The 14,147-nt window shown below is 39.9% G+C and overlaps 2 protein-coding genes across 8 annotated transcripts in view; one reads left to right on the top strand and one right to left on the bottom strand.

Annotated features, from left to right (window-relative positions):
* The window catches only part of ERR (estrogen-related receptor), a 68,519-nt gene that overhangs the window by 48,935 nt on the left and 5,437 nt on the right, over positions 1-14,147 (bottom strand). Inside the window, exon 1 of one of the 7 annotated variants that reach the window (XM_019058297.2) lies at positions 419-751. The exons of 4 other annotated variants lie outside the window; for them this stretch is intronic. The gene's annotated coding sequence lies outside the window, so the exon portion shown is untranslated. Of the gene's footprint in view, positions 1-418; positions 752-14,147 lie in introns of those variants that run through there. 2 more of the 7 variants (XM_019058307.2, XM_019058318.2) reach the window with 2 other exon arrangements.
* LOC109041863 (uncharacterized) overlaps positions 8,019-14,147 on the top strand; it is a 33,835-nt gene continuing 27,706 nt past the window's right edge. Inside the window, exon 1 of the mRNA XM_019058368.2 lies at positions 8,019-8,455. Within this exon, the coding sequence (XP_018913913.2) occupies positions 8,430-8,455 (26 nt within the window). The 5' untranslated portion in view covers positions 8,019-8,429. The remainder of the gene's footprint in view (positions 8,456-14,147) is intronic.

Below are 14,147 nucleotides of genomic sequence, written 5' to 3'. Positions count from 1 at the left end.
TTTTTGGTGAATTTAAAAAAAGACACATCGCTAAAGATAGAATAAAACAAAGATGAAGACAAGTGCTTAGGAGGTGGTTAGAGGGATTTGATTAACATTTAATGTTCCATTTCAGATTGGAGGTGAAAAAGATGAAAATACAGTCGACATAAAACTGTTTATGCATACTATTAAATGTATCCGTAATTTAATATCGAATCGGTGTCTGAACGACTGGACGAGATGAAATCAGATCCTCGTGTTGAAAAAAAGGCATTATGTCAAAACACTTTGCCACATAAAATGGGGGGGGGGGGGGGGGAAATGAATCAATTTTCAAACATTTAATATTTTCGGCGCTTTTTTTTCGTCCTCTCCAATAACCTTTTTAGTTGCGGATCGAAACTTAGCATAAGATACAAAGTGAAGGGAAACTAACATAAAAACACAGTAGACCACCTCGATACGGCGCGTTAAGATTTCAAAAAAAACCGAAATGCGAAATTGTACCGCACAAAACGCCGGGATCACCTCGTGTAGTGCGCACGGAGGAGCGTAAACACAGAAAACTTGACCAAGGCCGAGAAGACTCGCGACAGCTGATGCACCGGGAGAGCAAGAATCAGGACTGGCGGGCGCGCTTCGGACGCGCGATTAAAGCGCTGCTGCGGAAAACCGAGGCACTAGCATTCCCGATCAGTTAAAAACAGCTATTGCCACTTCCGTGTTTTGGCTTACCCACGTGGGCTACCCGGTTCTCCCGACTCGTTTCCGAGCCTCGTCGACGGCGAATAAAAAAAAAGCAACGAGTATGCAACGAAAAGAACCGAAATCATCAGCATCGTTCACCGTCTGGAGGAAAACAGCACCGGCTACGAGTAAAATCAGTTTTGCCTTGCTAATGCTGAGCTTACACTGATTGTGAGTGAATTTTCGCGTCAATCCGATCGATCCGTCCGGTGCCATCGGTGAGGTGACAGATCCATCAGTACGGATCAATCAGAGACAGAGAGCTTCACGGAGAAAAAAACTTCGGGCGTGGGACCCGAAGTTTAGGTCATATGGATCTCTGAAGTTTTCGGATTGAACATCTGAACACTTTAGGTCCAGCTGCTGAGGTTTGGATCACACATCTGAAAGTTCAGTTCTCACATTTGAAGTACTTCAGATGTAAGAACTGAATTTTCAGACGTGTGATCCGAACCTCGACAGCTAGACCTAAAGTGTTCAGATGCTCAATCCGAAAACTTCAGAGATCCATATGACCTAAACTTCGGGTCCCTCGCACGAAGTTTTGTTCTCCGTGTTCGGACCAGATTCACCAAGTCCCTAGTAATTCACGGGGTACAGTTTGGATCCAAACAATGACTCCGGTGAACATCGATCATCTGGACTGCAATTTGCAATTTGGAACTATGAATTCTAGTCCGGTTTAAAAACAACGTATATGCCATTAGTTTCCCTATGCACATAAGTGTTTTTTCAGATAAGCCAGAATTTATAGTTCCAAATTGCAAAATGCAGTCCATCTGTTTGGTGAGCCCTCTGGACCGTCTGGGGCCGAATTTTGTCGCCCCTTGCACCGTAGTTGAAATATATTTAGGACGAGTCTCGACTGCATTTCAGTCTACCTTAGGGCTTCTGATTGGCCGGTGGTGCGAGTTGGACTCATCGATGGATGTTGCACCTTCGTGTGACAGAGCCGAAAAATTCGGCCCCTGAAAACGAGATCACGAGAAAATACGGATTCACTGCATCAGATTCAGAGGATCTATTCGATTCAACCAGAACATATGCTTACAATGAGAATGAAAGCTTCAAATGAGAGTCATCAATTACTTTCAAAAAAAAAAAAAAAAAAAAAAAAAACCGTCGGTGGGAAAAATTTTGACGATACTCATTATTTTCCCACGGGCGAGCGAGCGAGAAAAAATTCAAAAAAAAGGAAAGTATAATTCAACTTTCGTAGAATTGTAGCATGAAATGAGACTGTAAACTTGCCTAAAAGGCGAAGTGAGACACCTCCTCCAGCATACGCAAAATAATAATACCAACTCATTGGTACAACTATTCGACCTCCGCGGATGTGCGTGAAACATACTCAAAAATTGAAGGCGCTTCGGCTATGCTGGCCCAAGCAGCACTTAGTAGTACGGGCTTTTACAAGACCCTGATATGATTTTTTGATTCAAGGAGGGAGGAGCAGAAACACATGGAATGAATGCAGCACGGTACTGTATGAAACCCTTTTGACTCATCGGGACACATACTGTAATCGAATCATTTAAGCGCGGCGCGCACGTAGCTCACTGGAACGCCTTCGATCTTGCGAATATGCAATACGGACATCCTAAGAGCACGAATAGTCGCATCACGCCTTTGCTACCGTTGTTACGTTGCATTGAAGGCGTGTTACGTTGTATTACCTTGTTTTATTTCTGTTTGAAGCGTGATAACTCCATTATTTTGGTTTAATCTCCACTAATTTAGATTTCTGGTCATTGCAAATGGCTTTCTCTTTTCCGTAAAAGTTTTTAAAAGTTGAGATGACTTTTACGACCCCGAAATGAACCTGTCAGTGAAATCAGCCGAGGTAGGGATGCCTAAAATAATTATCACCAACTATACAAGACGTCCGCTAAAATAACCCTCAATGACGAAATCACCGCATACCTTCAGAACGTGGCAAAAATTATCAAAAATCTCCTTCTCGGTGCATTTTTCTGAGAGCATTATCAGAAACTGACCTTCTTTCATGAGTGGAAAAATTCATTTAGATAGGATCACCGGACTTTCCTGAAAGGTGAATTGCCTCGTTTGACGTCATGACTGAAATTTGACTCCAAACCTTAAATATTAAAAATAGAATTGAGGACGAAGAGATCAAAAAACTTGAAAAGGAAATCCGACCACTCGAAGAAAAAAAAATTTATAAGAGAGAGAACATAATGATGCATGCACGGGCAGTGCAAAGCATCAAAATCAAAATCTAAATTCGATTCCTGGCGAAACGGATCCTCACGTAGGTTATCACGTGGTCGCAGAAAAACACTGTGGGACCACTCCATGGGAGCAGCAGTAATAGGGTCATGAAGAATCAGCATGTTGATAACTCCAGCCGAGATAACGGATTTTTTAGACCCTAACCTTACGACACGAAATTGGTGCGAACTCATCACGACTGGAAAAGTAAACAAATCATTATTGAATAAAACGGACGAGATAGTTAAATATTAATGCGTCCGTCCGCGGAGAGCCGTATGAAATATAAATACATAGTGACCCGGATGGAACAGGATCAACCTCGAGGATATTGACCGATTGGGGCTGTAGATTGACCTCAGTTCCATGGATTTTCAATCCTTCTAATTTCAGTATAGAGACGACTTGTTCGGGATTGATGTCATAATAGATCGTTTTCGATACATCGAATAGGTGACATTGTATCGATATCGATTGGTTCGACATGTAAACATAGCTTTAAAAGTCAATCGGGTAAACTGAGGAAACGGGGTTTTTCTGATAGATTTTTGATTCTTATGAGTACTAAATGGCATCGCAAGGTGAAATAGTTAGGCATTTTCTCATTTTCAGCTTTTCCGACTGAAATCCTGAAAGTTTTGTTTTAGGTTATGTTTTAAACCAAAAGATACATCGAACCACTATCGAAAACGATCTATATGGGCGTCGTCATCATTTACCCAAATTTCTCACATTGAAACTCAATTTATAGACTGAGTTGCTGAGCAAAAGAGAGAAAACCTTAAAAATGAACTAGTTATTCGCGACCATCTCTAGGATTCTTCGATGGTTATCTAAAAATAAAAAGCTGGCGTTAAAAATTTTACTAACAGACTTAAATTCAACAGAGGGTTCTTAGTCCGTAGAGGTTACGTACAGGTTTAAAATTTCTTAAATTTCAATATTTTACAGAGAAATTTTCCGATTTTCCTTGACTTTTCCAGATATTTTCTCAGCGGTCAATTCTATCGTTTTTACTAAGTTACTCGCGCGCAACGTGGAAAGGAAGCTAATACTCAGGGAAATTTTGAGAATCATCCACTGTGTATCAACCCCAAAACGCTACGTTTTTTCGAAAAAAAAGAAAAAAAAGAAGGAGCGAATAGACTAATTATTTTCAACGAATCAAAGTCCAATCCGTGATTCTTAATTTTTCGAGTCATTGAAATTGAAAATGTAAATCGTCTCTGCTTTGCATTCTACACTTGATCTTATAAGTCTTCTGATTTGCAAATTTAGGTTGTACCTTCTATGTTCTGGTATTCTATAAATGTATATAACTTCCACATCCTGTCACTCTAGGCTTAAATGTGCGTTAAAATCGCCCTTTTATTGAATCTCCTACTTTTAGTCAAAAACCTTGTGATGGCCTATCGATACTTCGGCACCGAGTAATTATGATCTACTATCACGTTTTTTTTTACGAAAATGCGAATTCTACTTTTAGTTTTTGGGTTCATCAGCACCTTGCACGAGAGGGTGACAATCGGTTACACAAGGATGTTGAATTTTGGGAGGTAGAATACTTTTTTCCTTATTTCTTATTAAAATACTGATGCTTTAATCACTTTCCACAAAATTTGTCTTTTACTTTTCAAAAATACGAAATCAAGATGTGTTATTTGTTAAGTATTTTCATTGGAATAAAAATACCTCCAAGCACTCCTACCTTTTGTCTTCAGGGCCTATGAAAGCTATTAAACATCGAAACTTTCAAGTTAGAGCTATTATGTTTTCTTCTTTATTACGGTCTGATCAAAATGCGGACACCACGTTTTTATTATGGGAGTGCATAGACAGTAAGTGGAATGAACGCTCAAAAAGAACAATTGATGAAGAAGTAAATTGCAATTTTCAGTTAATTATCGAGCAAATTTTGTGCTTCCTCTTCGCTTCACACTCAGCGTTAAATTTTAATTGGACAGAGATCGATAAAGAAAATGCGCAAGAAGTTCAAAAAATCAAACTGCATTTAGAAGAAGGCAGCTCAAGGTTGGAAACAATTTAAGTATTCAAAGTTCAAAGACACGCGTGAGCAGGAAAAATTTATTTTAAGACTGCTAAATGCTACGAGTTCATTGATACTACACCTATAAAAAACAAGTATCAAGACTGTGCTCCCGAACTCAATTCTAATTGCAGTTGTTGAAGTTTTGAAGAGAGCCCCAAATTCAACTTGATTATCCCTTTGATATTCATTTATTTTCATTCGGAAGAACAGTAAAAAAAAGAGAGAGAAACTATACCTGCGATTCCGTTTAGTTTAAAAAAAACGTGGCCTCATTTCTCTCTTCTATCGTCTGATTTGATTAATGATGCAAGTTGTTACTTTTTTTTGTAATACTCATCGTTAGCAATGTTACAGATTTGAATGATCTAGCTATGCCGAGCCGATTGCAGAAATCATCATATACCTTGCCTCTATCGAGGTCATTCTAGTATAGAGGTAAGAAGGACTTGGATTTCGAAACAAAAACTATAATTTAAAGTTTAAGAAGGGTCCGCGTTGTCTGGAATGTTTCAAGTGAACAGTGGCGATTTGCAAGTTGGCAACACAGTTATTCCTCCATTTAAACCCATTAAAAATATTGATATTATGTGAGGCAAGCTGCCACACCAAAAATCGATTGTTTTGCATACATTTAAATGGAGAAAAACCAGCGTTGCCAACTTTCAAGGATCACCACTGGAAGTGAACCACGTTGTATGTTGTAATTTGAGGATAAAACCACTGAGACACATTTTACAGAACTTACTTAAGCATCCTCTGAAGAGCTGAACGTTTTGAGCAGTTCTCCTTTAATCGTAGAAAAAAAAATTGAACTGACTTGGCGCACTGACAGCTAATTTTCTGGGGAAAAAACGACTAAGCATGGGGAAAAAATAACTCGAGGCCAAGCTAGCTATTAGAATTTTTGGGGTAGGTAAATTTTACAACGCTATGGATTGATGGTTGCATAAACGGAGAAATGCAGGAGAATCTTACATTGCACTGGGTTGCATCGGAACATTACTCGCTAAGTATCGCGTATTCGAACGCAGCTTTTCTTCGCGACATCCGCACAAAAAATCGTCGTGTCGGGAGAGACTATAGAGACACGCGAGATAGCAAGAAAGGATAAGGCCTGATGTCGTCAACTTCATCTGGGGACTCCTACTGTGAACGGAATACTAATCCACTTGAGGAACCTTTGGGTAAACATGTGGTGCTTTATGTAACTCTTAGATTGATTCCTTCAATGGAAAATTTAATGGTAGGATAAAATACTTCTTGTTTCTGGTTGAATTAGTCGCTTATTTTCTAATTGTAAGATTTTTGTACTTTCAAATGTCAGGGAAAGCATACCAAAAACTGGGAATTTCCAAAGTATTGGATGAGATTAAGTTCAACAATTTTTAAAAACTTTCAATTTTTAGGTCTATTCGACTTCCTACTCCATGAGATAAACTCTGGTTAACGTCAATTTTCAGTTACGCTCTTCTGTCACTAGCGCCGCGCATTGAAAATTTTTATCCGATATTATCAGAGGCTTCCTGAACATTTTTTATGTTCTTTTTAATGGTCTATTTCTGAGAGTAAGAGGTTTCCATAAGAAAAAGAAGGTAAGAACCGTGCACACCCCCACCCTCCAAATGTTTAGGGGCCTCAAAAGTAGTTCCTTCTCACCTAAGGGCATTTCTAAATTATCTAAAGTCTTTTTGAAAAATTTCAGTGTTGGTATGGGACTTTTTGATCACCCTGTACAGAGTCATCGCAGACAGGTAGGTACTTAATATTAACTTCCGACTATCAAACGTGTAACTGGCTCTCACTTCTGGGACATATCACTCCCTAGGAAGACTCGATAATTTCGCAACTTTAAGGTAGGTCCGGATAAGCCTTGAGAATAGTACATTCACGGAGAACGACGAGTAACTTAGCATTGAATTGAATTGCTCCCCGTTATCTCTTGGAGCACTGTCCATAAGTGTTTTCAACAGAGTTCTTCAACCGATTTCTTGGAGTGTTATTACGTGAAATGTCGGAATTTCACGTGCCACGAAATAGTGTCGAAGCAATTTCCGTTATGCAGTGGCGTAGCGTGCTTTGCGATACATCGATTGTTATGCTATTTAAAACTATGGAAAAGGATCGATAAACAGGGTGTTTGCGGCGAACGCCTTAATAATCGATTCTTTTCCATAGGTTTAAACGGCCGATCAATCGATATATCGCAAAGCGCGCCACGCCACTGCCGTTATGCATTCATCATGCCGATGCCTCTGCGAGAGTTACAGCTCCAAAGGAAAAAATTTACCAAATTAATTACAATATAATCAATTTTTCTGCATGAGGGCCAATGGCGAGGCGTGAATAACTGATTATCGATATTTCTCCCATTTGAAGCTATGGTAAAGAATCGATTATTAAGGTGTTCGTTGCGAACAACCTGTCTATCGATCCTTTTCTATACATTTAAATGGCACATCAATCGATACATCGCAAAGCACGCCACGCCACTGATAAGAGCGTAAGTTCATTGGAACGTTTATGGACTGCTACGAGCTTCCAATTTTTGCAACGGCTGGCCCACCGTCATATACCACTGATAAAATCTCCCCTGAAAATTTTACCGACTTCGGTTACATAATAGGATAATATTTTCCTACGAAATTTGCTCAGTGGTCATTCCGTGCAAAAATTGAAAATCGTCCGCCATTTTGAAACTTTGCATTGAACTTACGACTTTTTGCAAACGATCGATTTGATAAAACATCTAAGTATCCTGATTGTGTGGGTTTACACGAAAATTTTGTCTCGTGGTTTCATCACCTGACTATCTGAGTTTGCCAGCAGGTCTTAGACATCGTGGGTTTCCCCCACTTTTTAAGAACATATAGCGCTGCCCCAGTTTTCCTTACCATTGTCACCATCAGCTCGTTCAGAAATTATAATTTTATATTTTTTAAAAGTGAAGAGCTTTTGTTCACGTGAATTTTCTCTGACGTTCGGACGAGTTAAAAAAATCTAAGAAAATTCGCATGAACGAAGAACACTCTACTTTTCATAAAAGAGATAATTGAGAAATTCTAAACAAGCTCATGAACTTCTTTTCCAGGAACCCCTGAATGACTCGAAAGGGAGGGCAGGAAAGAATTGGATGTCTCAACCCCCTGGTGTGGGATTTGAGGCAACTCGGGTAGGTAACCACGGTGGCACGGCGAGGTACCCGCACCTCAGAGCGGGCGACCTTGAACTTGCTTCACAGAGCTGCTCGACTACTTCAGCCTAGGCAGGGGCTGGGGCTCCTTCAGTCATTCAGCCATTAGGCTACTGTGCATCGATCGCCGCCGCTCCAAACCGCACCGCACCAGGTTTGCTGATTCGCCGCATCCCATCGACCGAGTCATTGTTGAGTGCCTGTCTCGCGGTATGCGCCTCGTCATTCATGCTCCACATACGGAGGGACGGAAGGTATGTGGCATTCGATCGACATGAATCGATCGAAAAATAAATACGTGAACCGATCTATGGCCGTGAATCGATCGACAATCCCGTGAATCGATCGACAAATCCGTGAATCAAACGACAAATCCTTGAATCGACCGACAAATCCGTGAATTGACCGACAAACTAGGGATGGACGAAAATCGAATTCGAATGCGAATATTCGAATATTCGAAACTTTTCGAATGCGATTATTGCGAGTATTTAAGAATTCGAATCTTGTGATTGCGACTAGTTCGGATGCGAATATTCGAATATTTTCGATTATTGCTTCGATTTTTGATATTTGATGAACCGTGAGAGATAAAATGACACTTTTGAATGCGATTATTCGAATATTCGAATGCGATTATTCGAATATTCGAATGCGATTATTCGAATATTCAAATTTGTGATTTCGAATACTTCGGAAGCGAATATTCGAATGTGATGCGATTATCTCGGTGCCGATGATTCGAATATCGAATATTTGAATATCTAAATATTCGACCATCCCTGCGACAAACCCGTGAATTGACCGACAAATCCTAGAATCGATCGACAAACCCGTGAATCGACCGACAAATCCTTGAATCGACTGACAAACCCGTGAATCGACCGACAAACCCGTGAATTGATCGACACATCCGTGGATCGATCGACTAATCTGCTCTGACTGGCTCCGAAAATCGGGACTATTCCGGGAATATAATTAGTAGAACTCTATAGGTCAATTCTGGAATCGCCCGGAGGCGCGGGTGTGGCAGACTTTTAATACCAGTGGCGTGTCGTGATTTGCGATGAATCGATTGATCATGCCATTCGAACCTATGCAAAATCAATGCGATCGACCTATGCGATTCAATTGGACGAATTTCTGTCAAACGGAACTATATGCATTATGACCTAAGCCCTGTTATGCATGTATTCTTATAGGTCTCGGGCTCATGTCTTAATTCACATAGTTCCGTTTGATAGAAATACGTCCAATTGTCACGATGTTCGCAACGAATGCCTTAATAATCGAGCTTTCATCATACACTGAAAAAAAACCTTACGGGTTAACATACCGTTCGTTCTGAGCTCAGAGTTGGAAAGTTCCAGGTGCTGAAACTGGAGTTCGAATGCGCCAGGTTCAGTGGCCGGAGCAACAGGTGCTGAACCCGGACTTTTTGGCCGCTAAGCCCGGAACAGACGGTACGTCCATATAGACCGTAAAAGGGGCTTTCACAGCTTCCACGAATAGGATCGCTCCGATTTTACTTTGTGTTCTTTATCGATCGATTTCAATAATCAGCCCACTGCACTGGATACGGACGGCTAAACTCAGAAATAACGTATGTGCCGACGACATTGCGAAATTATAGATATATTTTATATTTTAATTGGGGGAAAAAAATCAACGGAATTTTTTGACGATTTCCGTCGATTTGAATTTCGTCTCTGTATGTGGAACATTTCATAAACATTTCAAGCGATAAAGTTGTCTCGTTTCCCTTGGAAAAAATAATAAAAAAAAAGGATCGGATATTTACAGACACCGCTATCGAGACGCGAAATTTCCAAGTTATGCGGCTACGACTAGCCAGGAAGCACACTCCGTTTTCACTCCCCTCTTTCGGTGTCTGCGAGAATGAAGAATTTACAGAAATCGTCGACGGCATTGAGACTCTCGATTTTTTTTTTTTTTTTTAGCTAAGTTTTAAACATTTAAAAAAAAATAAATACTTCGAATAAATAAAAATAAAAAAAAAACTGGCTTGTCAATGCCGGCTGGTGAGAGTGAAATAAGGCTTAGAAAAATTATGAACTTCATGTTTTAAAATGGATAAGAGAGTGAGGCCGAGGGAACCAATCCTCGAGATCGTAAAAAAATTGTTTCACTAACTGATCAAGCATAAAATACGGTTGAATAAATGGAACTTCATTCAGAGTGATCTTAATTTTATTCCGATGTGCATTCTCGTGTTTTCAATGTGCTATATTTACTCAATACCTCTTATTCAATGTTTCACTACGACAAGAGAGAGTAAACAATAGAAATTTGGCTCGAATATTGTAAGTAACAGCGTAAATCTCATGGTAGAACTTACAGAAATAGCGTGGACACAGCACTATTTCACCGTCTTGAACCCTTATGTATACGTGCGTTTTTTCGAAACTATAAATATGTGCACGTATTTGCTACTTTTTTCGCCGATACGGCACACTTCCTACTAGGTAGTTACTTAAAAATTAAATATTTCACAACACTTAAAGTTTACTGCGATGTTGCCAAAATTATACGGGTCCGTTGATGGCTAAACTCTAAAACCAAAAGCTTCAAATCACGATGTTTAAAAATTTTCGAGCATGCTTTATTTTTTACTAGAAAAATAGATCAGCATCATCACTTGAAACAGCATTTATTTTTCAACAGGATATTTTAGTCATGATTGCGATTCTAGCAATTTTGACCAAACTGTTTTTCCTTGTATTTCAAAGAAGGTAAAGGGTGATCAAAAAGTCCCACATCACTAGCACCACCCCTGTAACTTTTGAACAAATAAAGACAGAGACTTGAACTTTTGAGAGTGATTCTCTAGGTCAAAGAAAACAACTTGTGAGACCGCCCAAAATTTCAAAGGAGGCACTCTGAAAAGGGGCCGAAACCCAAAGGGTCATAGATGTGGTGCGGGATTTATGGATCACTCTGTAGGTATGTGAAACAATAGTTTTCAGGTGAAGCAGCCTGCTTCGCCTGGAATCGATGTTTTTCACGAATTTACAAGGAGGAAACCCAGTGTTGCCAACAGGCAAAAATCGCCGCTAGTGGTCATCCTGTAAAAATTACAACCCCCTAGAGGGATTCCCCCCTAAAAACTTGGAGTATGCACGGAAAAGTTAACGCAATTAACGTCATGCAGTGAAACGTTACCGTTGAGATTGTATATCGTTTTAGAAACTAGACGTGTCAGTGTTCGTTCCAGCGAATCACAAACTCGGACGGTTACAAGCTCCTCTTGACCGATCTGGAGTACATGGTGAAAAAAGCTCGAGGCAGATCGAGCATTAATCATAGGGCTCATAGCTGAACGAGGAAAACGCTTCAATATCTATACAAAGTTGCGATGCACTCAAACTGACTTTGACTCTTAAGACTTAATTAGCGAAGCAAGACCGATTTCTGCACGTCATAACAAGCGCCCTGCCTTGCGCACATTTTCACGAAAGTCGCAAGCGACGAACGCATTTCCTCTATAATAAAAAATTGGAAACAAATCTGAAGCCCTTGAATCCATACGAAAAGACACGACAGAATGGTCCCGTAAAAAAGAAAAAAAAATTGAAAGAGAGAAATGCATCACATTGGAATCTTTACCTCACAGTGCATTGGCGTAGTTGAGAAGACAGAAGGGAGAGGGAAGAGGCTGACTCCATAAAAACCCGGAAAATGCTGGTGAGAGAAGGATTATTCACTTCTGAAAAGCTGTGAAAGAAATCCGGAGTGCATTTCACACCCGGAGTGATAAAATGCGTAACGCTCTAGAGAGAGGGGGGGCGGAGGAGAGCTAGTCGTGATTATGTTTTTCAGTGCAGGGGCATAAGTTACAAAAGCGTTACGTTGAGGGAGGTGGGTCGAAAAATCCCCAGTTTAGCGTTACATGGTTATTGAATGACCCTTCTTCTGCCCCCAGAAAACCCGAGCGATTTAAATAGATCGTTTTCGAAAGTGGTTCGATGTATCGTTTGGTTCAAAACAATAGAACATAACCTCAAACAAAACTTTCAGGACTTCAGTCGGAAAAGCTGAAAATGAGAAAATTCCTAACTATTTCACCTTGCGATGCCATTTAGTACTCATAAGAATCAAAAATCTATCAGAAAAACCCCGTTTCCTCAGATTACTCGATTGACTTTTGAGGCTATGTTTACATGTTGAACCAATCGATATCGATACAATCTCACCTACTTGATGTATCGAAAACGATCCATGCGGGATGGCATCCGCTCCGTAAAAAAAGAACTAACTTCACAAAAAGAGTATTTTGTGCTCCGCACTGGTTGGTGTCGCTCGGGTTTCTGCTGGCAAAGAGGACTGGTGAAAGAATTGTGGTCAAGATTTCACTTAGAAATTCGGCTGAAAATCGTTACGAAAAAAATCGTTAACAGTGAGCTTTGCGTAAATTAGTAGAAAACGAAAAAAAAAAATTGAAAGTACCCGGGTAAAAATTGGCAGTAGAATGTGTGTTCCAAAATACTATAGACCTAAAGCCGGCTGTAAGATTTCCAATAGCTTCTGTAGCCGGCTAGACAATTTCTTATATCCTTTTATAGCCGATGGCGATTAGGCAACAGCCAGACAATGAAGTTTATGCTAAACGTTACTAAATTACTAAATACGAGTACTAGGACTTAGTTAGTTTTTGGACTACCGCTCTCTTTTTGTGCCGAAGTATCTTGATTTATTTTGCAAGGAAAGCTCCGTACTTTTGAAGGATGCCTGTCATTTTTAATATGTTGGAGCGCCTTCAATTTCTTATAATACTGTGCAATACATCTGGTGTGAAATAGTTGCTTCAGACGCCGTGGCACGCTGCGGCGCGGCGCGGCGGGCGGGCAGAGAGCGCGAAACGCGCATTGGCGCCTACAAACCTAACAGGGATACTTCACGCATTGCGCAATGCGTGAAGTATCTCTGTTAGGTTTGTAGGCGCCAGTGCGTCGCCGCTCCGCTTTGTGTTAGGCTCTAATATTTAATCTCGCGGAGTCAGCGTTTTTCAACTCATGATTTTGAAATGTTTGCACACTCTATATGGATTATTCTCATTTTAATTGATGAAAAAAAAATATGCTTTAAAGGAAAATATAATGTATGTTTTGTAAATATTAAGGTAGTTCCGTAGCAAACTTAATGATTTCCAAAGCACACGAATTTCTGCACAATTTCTTATAGCCTTTTATAGCCAATGGCGATAAAGTGTAAAGCCCGGCGATAGGAACTATACCCCGACTGTATACTTTTTTATAGCTTCGTATAGCCCGGCTATATGATTTGCTCCGCTTTCTACAGCCCAGCTATATGATGTTCAATAGCCTTCTTTAGTCGGCTTTAAGAACTCCTATGGTATTTTGAAACGCAGCTCCTATCGTCAATTTTTACCAGGGTGGATAGAATATAGAACTTTCTATTTTTCGAATTTTCACCCGAAAGTAGATAATATTTGGCTGAAACAGCTTCGGAAGGTTTCATAGGAGTTTCAGGTATTGAGGATACAAGCCGCAATAAATGGCCGGGAATTGAAATTCTGTACTTCGACTGTTACCTTTTTATCCAAGATACCAAACTTAAGTTCATGGTATTATTTTCTAGACGTTTTACGGTCTCGTGAACTTTGTGAAAAAGTTTCAACAAACTTAAATTTATGAAATTTTGCATAATAATCTGAAGGTTAAGATTGCACGCTACGGCTGAATGTTTCTTAATGTAAGCGCGCTTTACATTAAAACATTAAATATTAAAGACCTCGGTTATGATCCTCAGCTGATTTCGATCTTTACTAAAGCTTATGAAGCATGATAAGATAAGATAAGATGTACAATTTGTATCACTCTAGCATTGAGCCTTAGCTGGACCAACTGAAGAGATATAAAACCACGTCGACAAAATTGACGAAACCCTGACACAAGGAAAGTCATG

This window comes from Bemisia tabaci, chromosome 6 (assembly GCF_918797505.1).
Source record: "Bemisia tabaci chromosome 6, PGI_BMITA_v3".
NCBI lineage: Eukaryota > Metazoa > Arthropoda > Insecta > Hemiptera > Aleyrodidae > Bemisia > Bemisia tabaci.
This window is presented reverse-complemented; position numbering and strand designations above follow the sequence as displayed.